An 8,354-nucleotide genomic window follows, 5' to 3' on the forward strand; every position below is an offset into this window, starting at 1 on the left:
GTTGCATGCGCTGCATACCCACTTTTTGCGCCACTGAGGCCAGTGTTCATGCTGTGGTAACCATGGAAACCAGACTGGAAGCAGTCAAAGCGACTGGTTATCGTTAGGAAGTTATTTAACTGTTGAAGCTTTTTCAGTAACTTTGCTGATGAGTCAGAGGTCAGAGGTCGGCCTGTAGTTCTGCAGTAGTGATTTTATCAGTGGTTTGATAGCTGCTGTTTCCAAGGGAAAACACCTGAAGGGAGCGATGAGTTACTATTCGGATCCGATCATTAATGACAGGCAGGACTTTCTTAAAGAAAAGTGAGGATCGGAACTGGAGCTTCACTGACTTATCATTTCTTCTAAGGTTTTATAATGAAGTAGCTGGAATTGGGTCATTTTTCCTGCATTTGTTTTGTTTGGGCTCCGCATTGGTACTGGCTTTAGAGTGGATGTGCAGATTAATCCTCTGATCTTTTGAATTTTCTCTGAGAAGAAGCTGAAAACTTGTTGCAGGCATTAGATTGAAGTTCAGGTGGTAACGTCATAGGAGGGTTTGTGAACCCGTCAACAGTAGCAAATAAAGCTGGAGCATTGTTAATGGTTTTGTTTATGACATCCGCAAAGAAAGCCTCTCTTGCATGTTTTAGTGTTGGTGGCGCTGCTGAGGCAAATATTTAGATCTGAATAGCAACTTTATTTATAAAGCACTTTAAAACAACCACAGCTGATGCAAAGTGCTGCACATTAAAACACAACATAACAATAATAATAAAAAACCCCCCCATAAAATAAAAACTTACAGTTTAAAAACAAAAACTTACAATTTAAAACTAGATCCTGCTGGAGTTGAAAGCCAAGTAAAATAGATGGGTTTTAAGACGAGCTCTAAAAGTGGACAGGTAAGGGGCCTCTCTGACCTGCAAAGGCAAGTCATTCCATATGGGGCCCCTGACAGAGAAGCTCTGTCCCCTCTGAGCTTCCTGCTGGATCTCGGTACCTCCAAGAGCAGCTGATCTGCTGGCCTGAGAGACTGACGGGGTATGTAGGGGTGAAGAAGCTCAGAGAGGTAAGCCGGGGCAAAATTATGCACATTAAGGTCTAAATACTTTGAATATTTTCTGATTAGAGCTGTTACATTCCCCAGGTTTGCTTTTGGTTTTTGGGTTCTGATACTAGACGTTCACATAATCAGAACCTCCATCGTTTTGTCAGCTTTTTACTCCTGAGTTGGAAAACTGGAGCAGAGGAAGGTCATCAGTAGGTCAGAAGAGTGTTTTCACTTTCCATAGAGCCTCAGCTCTGTGGTTCTGCTGCCTCAGCCATCTGTAGGCACCAGCCCTCTGAGGTCTCTTTCCCAGCTTTCCAGTCCATTCAGAACCAAGCGACGGTTAAAGCATCAGGGCGCTGGGTGGGGCTGTAGTCTGGTTATCCTGGGTTCGATTCCTGCTTGAGGCTCTAGTGGTAAATTAAGACCACTAAAAATCTCAGTAAAGCATTTGTAAAAAATGGATTCAAACAGGATGACCCAGTTTCTCTTCAGTGGCATCAGAACCTGACTGCTTCAGGGGAAGGAGTCCTCAAAAGATTCATTTCAGCCAATCAAAGCCAGACTTGGGCCAGTCAGCCAGTGAAGGAATCTTTCTGTGTGACGAGAGAACAAACTTTCTCACTTTCATTGGATATAATTATGGCAGTTCAGAGCCTTTTAGCAGAACACTTCTGGGTCTTTAGATTGAAGGGACCTGGAGGAGAGCGGATTCTGAGGGTGAAAGGTCAAGTCTGAGCCAGCTCTTCACGGTGTGTCCGCTCCATGTTGGCCTGCTTCTCCTTGTTGTGGACATTTTCTTTAACAAAGTGAGGAAAAGCTGTTTGAAAAACCAGAGAACCAGAGGAAGAATTGATATAATCTTAATCGGTATTTGAATGTTTCTTAGTGTTGGAAGACTCTGAGCCCGGAGCTTCATAGGGAGTTTGGTCATCTACTTTGTTGCAAAACCGATTGCAAGCATATGCATCTTCTTTCATAAGGGAAATGGAACATTCAAGGTGCAAGCAAAGAAACAATTGAAATACTTTATTGTAATACAGAGGCCAGAGAAAAGACTTAACAAGACTGTCCACATGCGTTAGTAACCTTAAGTAACCATAGTAACCTTAAAATGATCCACTGCATCCTCCAGGTGACTGTCAACAGTATGGTGGAGTTCTTCAAGACGGGGAAAGGCGTGGACCTGGAGGTCCTGACGTCGGCCACACTGTCCAAACTGGAGGAGATCAAAGAGAAGACCGCTGCAGGTGAGACCAGCAGCAAGACGCTGGATCAGAGCAGCTGGCTCCACCATCAGTCTCTGCTTGGTTCTGGTCTTTGCAGGTTTGTCTCACGTCATTGAAACACGGAAGGTCCTGGATCTGAAGATCGACCTGAAGCCGTCGTACCTGATCGTACCAAAGTCCGGCTTCTACAGCAGCGAGTCAGACCTGCTGATCGTGGACTTCGGTAGCTTCCAGGTCAGCTTCGTTTGCCTCTGACTTTGTTGAAATGTCTCCATGTTTCCTGAGTTTTTAACATCTTTAGTCAGAGTTCAGGGCTATTTGGTCAAAACCGAACGCTCCATTCTTGCTGAGGGACGGAGCGACGGTTTAATCCAGGTTGTGTTGCAGCTGTACAGCGTGGACCAGAGCAGTCGGAGTTCATCGTCTCCCTCGTCTCTGGAGGAGATCATGGATCGAGCCTATGAGCGGTACGACGTGGGGCTGAGGAAGGTCCAGCTGCTCTACAGCAAGTCAGGTCAGAGGTCACACAGCAGGTCGGCTTCAAATTCAGTTGATGCAGATGATCTGAGGCAGCAAACCGCTTTCAGGAGAGGCCTGGAAGACGGCGCGGCTGCAGAGTTCCTCGGCGCAGCACATCCTGCAGCCCATGGACCTCACGCTGCACCTGGCCAAGTGCATGGTGGAGAAGGACGTCCGCATGCCAAGGTAAGGCCCCTGGCCCCGCCTCGCTGCCCGGCTGCAATGCTGACGCCGTTTCCTGTGCGCAGGTTCAAGGTGTCCGGCGAGCTGCCGCTGATGCATGTCAGAATCTCAGACCAGAAGATCCAGAACGTCATGGAGCTGGTGGAGAGCATCCCGCTGCCCACGGCCGGCTCTGCTCCTTCCACCACCACCGAGAAGGTCAGCTGTCCTAGTCCAATCCCTAACCCACTGCATCATTCACTGCAGATGTTTGTGAAACGGTGATTTATAAAATAATTAACATGAAAACTGGAGGAGAAGAGTTTAGATGAGAAAAAACATTCAGGGAAACAGGAATAACTGTTCATTTATTTTGTTCATTTATGTGACAAAACTGAACAAATATCTGAAGTAGCTTCTGACTGAAACATCTCAGGTGTTGCCGTTGGCGACGATGCGTCCTCTGACTCAGAGTCTCGGCCCCGCCTTCCTGGACGCCTTCGAGACAGGTGAGCTGCTGCTTCGCTCCGACCCTGGACCCGGACAGGACGCTGTCTCACCATCTGTCCTCGCCATCCGTCTGTCCTCCAGACTCTGAAGAAGACGGCGGTGAGAAACTGACGGATCTCCAGCGGTCGGCTGAGGAGGAACTCATCAACGTTCACTTCAAGTTCGAGCTCAGAGAGGTCAGCTGGTGCTGCTGGGTGGTTGGGCTGAGGTGGCTGCTGGGGTCAGCGTGGAGTGACCTCTGACCTCATGTCTTCAGGTTCTGCTGGAGCTGACCCGGCAGGAGGACCAGGAGAAGACGGTTCTGTCCTTCAACGTCTCCCAGCTCGGAGCCGAAGGGAAACTGCGAAGCTTCGATCAGAGCGTCGCTGCATACCTGCGGCGCGTTGCCGTCGACTACTGTGATGTTCCAGGTGAGCTGCTACCTGCTGACGTGGCAGGTTCTGGCTGGTTCTGGTTCTTGCTGACTAAGTTCAATAAAAATTCAGATTTTTTTCAGGACATTGAATAAAACTTTTCGCCCTTTCTGCCTGAAGTGAAGTTGGAGCCGAAATATCAAAGCATAGAAAAAAATTTCTCAGTTTCATGATGCAAAGTTTGAACAAAGACGAGATCTTGGTTTTGGTCGACCCGATTGTTTCTGCGGCCGGTTCGGAACAAGACAACTGTTTATGGTTCACATCATGAAGCTGTTTGTTCTGGAGGTTCTGACCCGGTTCTGCTCTGGGTCCTGTTGGACAGAAAAACTCTTCTCCCAACACTAAAGTCAGATGTTGTCTGACACATCTGGGTGTGACCTTTGACCTCACCCTCTACGGCTCAGTTAAAGTCCTGATCGTGCTGGCCACGCCTCCACATCCGTCTCACCTGAATGTCTGGAGATGCTGTGCATCCAGAGGAGCTGCTGACCTTCCTCAGCTGGGAGTCTTCATCACCTTAAATGCGATGAAGACTCCAGGGTCTTCATCACCTGCTCCCCCAGAAGAGTCCAGGTTCAGAACCGGTTCACTGTCTCAGCCTTGGTTGAATCTGGTGTTTGACCTTTCAGGGGGCAGCGGTCCTCTCCACCTCATCAACTCCTCCCAGCAGCAGGACTCCAACCTGCTGAAGGTGGAGTTCATCAAGGTGAGCTGACCAACCCTCAGGTGTGCTTGGGCTGATTTACTGTGTGAGGAGCAAAGGGCTCGTGGGGGCTAACAGCTAAGTGGGAGGGGCTAGCTGCTCTGTTTGTGTCGCTGCAGGCCGACCCCAACGGTCCCAGTTTCCAGACTATGTTCAGCAACACGGAGCAGACGCTGAAGGTGGGTTTTAGTGCTTCACGGTTTCCAGGCAGGTGCCGGTTGGTATGCAGGTGTTACAGGTGGTTCTGCTGTTCCAGGTGGAAGTTTCCTCTCTGGACTTCCTGCTTCACACCAAGGCTCTGCTCGCGACCATTAGCTATCTGAACAGCACCGTGCCACCACGGCTCAGCACCACGCGGGACCAGGACGCTGAGAAGCAGGTCCAGAAGACACAGCAGAGTTGGACAGGTGAGTCTGGATCACCTGATGGCTCTCAATAAACTATAATATCATCAACCAGTTTATTTTACTATTAAACTCATATTAAGGTTCATTCCACCCACAGGTAAATCCTCAACTATTCATATACCAGGCAGGTCTAAAATAATGGTTTAGTTTGAGCAACATTATTCCTCTGTGGAGAGATGGAACATTAGCAGGCTGTTAGCATGGACAAGTCAAAGGTCATCAGTGCTTGCCCTGTGTTTCCGCCAGCGATACTACCCCCGCTACGGAGACTTGTCTATCTCAGCTCTCTGAACTCACTTTGCAGCTGACACCTTCACCTGAGCACAACGGAGGGCACGCCAAGCCGCATCGCTAGCTCAGCGAGTGTGAGCTCACTGCAAACTTTCAAAAGCGCCAAAACCAAAGTTGACCAAAGCTGAACGAAAACACACCTTTCTTCTTGTACAACACCCACACATGCTGGGTCAGGTACGCTGGCTTGCGGGAGAACACAAAACACCTGGGTGGACCTAGCCCCGCCTTTGAGGCGCAGCTCCTCCCCCGCTCAGCTCCTTCAAACTAGCCAGCAGCAATTAGCAAACAGCTGCTGAGATCATCATAGGGGCTGCTGCTCAGACCAACGCTGGTAAAAACGTGAAAGGCTTAATAGAGGAGCCATGTTGGTATGACTTCCTGGAGGCGGAGCTTCAGAAAGAGCAGGAGATTCTTAGAGACAGATGCCTAATTTCAAGGCGCTAAATGAGGAAGTCAAACTGGTTTTGTCATATTTAATATGTGTAGCATTTTTGTACCAGCTGAATGTAACATATTCACTGGATTTCTCTATAAATTGGCACTAAAAACATAAAACTTCTCCTTTAATCCCAAATGTTTTCATCAACCAGAAAATCATTATAGTTAATCTTTTCCACAAATCACTGGGAATAAAACTTTGTTCAGCACTGATCCTCAGTTTTCCCACTGCTGCTTTTTCTAACACAGTTTCTTCTTCCACTAAGCTTCCGTGTGTGTGTGTGCTGCTCTGCAGAGTCTAAAGGCAGTAAAGATGGCAGCGGCATCTTCAGGTTCAGGCTCTTTGCCATGTTGGGCTGCTTCCATGTTGAGGTGTGCGATGACTGTTGCAGCATTGCTGACATCAGAGTCCAGGGTATGAATCACTTCCTGTCAGCTGACTTCCTGTCGAAGGACCGATCTAACCTAACCCGTGTCGCCTCCTCTCAGGTGTCGACGCCTCGGTGTTTATGCAGGCGAAGGAGACGGAGGTGTTCGCCCGCCTCAGAGACATCATGGTGACAGACGCCAACCCCAAGACCGTCCACAGGAAGGTCAGCAAGACACGGGGAGGGGACGCCATCTGCTGAGGCTGCAGCAAGCAGCAACAAGAAGTGGTGTAACCTTCTTCCATCCAACAGGCAGTGTCCATCGTAGGCGAGGAGGTGTTCAGCTTCAAGCTGTCCTTGTTTCCGGGGGCGACGCAGGGAGACGGATACAGAGACATGTCAAAGGTGGACGGGAAGGTCACCTTGAGTCTGGGCTGCATCCAGATCATCTACCTGCACAAGTTCTTCATGTCCCTGCTGGTCAGCAGCCACAGCAACACACACACTCACACACAAGGGCGTAAATCCCATTTCATTATTGGGGGGGACCATAAACAGGGACATTTTTTAAGAACAATTTTGGGGGGGTCAGCAAAGTTACAGTAAAATGTGGTTTAATTTTATGTTTTTATTGTGTTCAAGCTGCACCACCAAAAATGACTAGTAAGTAGCAATCTAATCTCTGCTACACCTTTACAAAAACTTAAGGCTCTAAATAAAAAGTTTTAATAAGTAACTCCACTTAATAAAATTCCTCATAAAAATGTATTTATTGCAGTGGTTCTCAATACAAAGTCATATGTTATTTAAATTATAACCTAAGTTGCTTTAAACTTATATTTTTGATGGGTTTTTCATGTCCTGGATGGCTGAGAACCTATAAATCTGTTGGAATTGAATATCTGGGAAGTATCATAACTTAAACATAAAGGTCAGCACCAGAGTTTTGTAGAACAATATTCAGATTTTATTTTGTGGTTTTAAAGGCTCTATGTTGAAGATGGTAAGAAATAAATACGTAATTTATTTTGTTTTACTGCCAGCTGCAGTCGCCCCTCTGCTCTCGGCTCCCATACTGAGCTGTCGGCTAATGCTAACGCTCAGCTGCTCAAATTTCAAACTCTTCTTATTAAAGTAAGAGTTAGAGAGCTAAATATAACTGAAATATTGTCTATCTTCTACAGAAAAAGGAGCTAAGTCTATGAAAGCAATGTAGCTGCTTAGCCAGTTTTGATTTCCAAGACATAAGGAGGCAGTTTATCATCATTCAGCCAAAGTAATGAAATAACAAACTGTTTATTGTCAATGTGCTTCTTCCTATCAGCAATGAAAGTAAATAAAAGATGTTTCATGTCTTTTGTTTTAGGTATTTACTTACTGGAGGTTTTTTTGTTAGTGCTGCAGAGCCACAGCTAACAGCTAGCTAACAGCTAGCTAACAGCTAGCTCCTCCCTTAGCGGAGCCTGTGCCGCTCAGCAGGGCAGCTGTTGCTCCTCCTACTCTTTGGACTGAACCATTGTTCTAACAATGATGGGGGGGACCTAAAAATTAATTCTTATGTTTTTCTTAGATGAATGGCAGATTTACTTTGTTCTTTGTTTCTATTGCCTTTTTTATATTGATATTGTTTAAATACAAGTGTTTCTTTCATTATTTCTTTGGGGTGGACAATGGACCTTACCAAGCCCCGCCCAGAAACGCCCCTCGACAGTCCCACGTGGCTGCGTGTCTCACAAACAAAGCCTCGCGGGGCTTAGTTTCTATGTGTAAACATGGCGTCTTTCGTTTCAACTGACTCTCTACAAAGTATTTCTGAGTCCATTAGTGTAGCAATTCTGCCGGATTTTCACAAAATATCAGCCACGACAATGGACAGGGTAACCAACAAGTTCATATCATCTTTTATGGACGACATCAAGGTGTTTGAGCCACGCGATCCCTCCAACATTGTGCGCGTCGCAGCTAAATGCTACCGGTCGATGAGGAAAACAGCAGATCCTCACACCCTCAGCATAAATATAGCTGTGGACAAGTTCAGTGATGCCTATTGTTCTTGCAAGGCTGGGTAAGTCGGGCATTCATGGTTTTGAGGGTTACTTTTGGAATCAGTGATTTCTGTTGTTGGCAAATGTTTGAGTGTGCCTAGGCCTGTTACTCGGTGCTAGCGTGGCTAACACGATTACAGTTTAGTAAAAAGCCTTTTCAGGTAAAATAAAATCTTTAATGTGTGTCAGATACGATACACATTGCATATTGATCTGTTCAGCTAACGTAAGAC

The 8,354-nt window shown here is 46.8% G+C and overlaps 1 protein-coding gene across 2 annotated transcripts in view; it reads left to right on the top strand.

The window, feature by feature from the left end:
• The window catches only part of LOC106938223 (vacuolar protein sorting-associated protein 13C-like), a 35,448-nt gene extending 28,722 nt beyond the window's left edge, over positions 1 to 6,726 (top strand). For both annotated transcript variants that reach the window (XM_015020141.1, XM_015020142.1), the window contains 14 exons: positions 2,166 to 2,280; positions 2,357 to 2,493; positions 2,647 to 2,773; positions 2,847 to 2,964; positions 3,027 to 3,159; positions 3,377 to 3,449; positions 3,532 to 3,626; positions 3,707 to 3,860; positions 4,496 to 4,572; positions 4,689 to 4,748; positions 4,826 to 4,976; positions 6,004 to 6,123; positions 6,198 to 6,301; positions 6,389 to 6,726. In XM_015020141.1, the coding sequence (XP_014875627.1) occupies positions 2,166 to 2,280; positions 2,357 to 2,493; positions 2,647 to 2,773; positions 2,847 to 2,964; positions 3,027 to 3,159; positions 3,377 to 3,449; positions 3,532 to 3,626; positions 3,707 to 3,860; positions 4,496 to 4,572; positions 4,689 to 4,748; positions 4,826 to 4,976; positions 6,004 to 6,123; positions 6,198 to 6,301; positions 6,389 to 6,682 (1,758 nt within the window). In that variant the 3' untranslated portion in view covers positions 6,683 to 6,726. The remainder of the gene's footprint in view (positions 1 to 2,165; positions 2,281 to 2,356; positions 2,494 to 2,646; positions 2,774 to 2,846; positions 2,965 to 3,026; positions 3,160 to 3,376; positions 3,450 to 3,531; positions 3,627 to 3,706; positions 3,861 to 4,495; positions 4,573 to 4,688; positions 4,749 to 4,825; positions 4,977 to 6,003; positions 6,124 to 6,197; positions 6,302 to 6,388) is intronic.
• Positions 6,727 to 8,354: the final 1,628 nt, after the last annotated feature.

This window comes from Poecilia latipinna, unplaced genomic scaffold (assembly GCF_001443285.1).
Source record: "Poecilia latipinna isolate Pla-1442-1.1 unplaced genomic scaffold, P_latipinna-1.0 Scaffold2537, whole genome shotgun sequence".
NCBI lineage: Eukaryota > Metazoa > Chordata > Actinopteri > Cyprinodontiformes > Poeciliidae > Poecilia > Poecilia latipinna.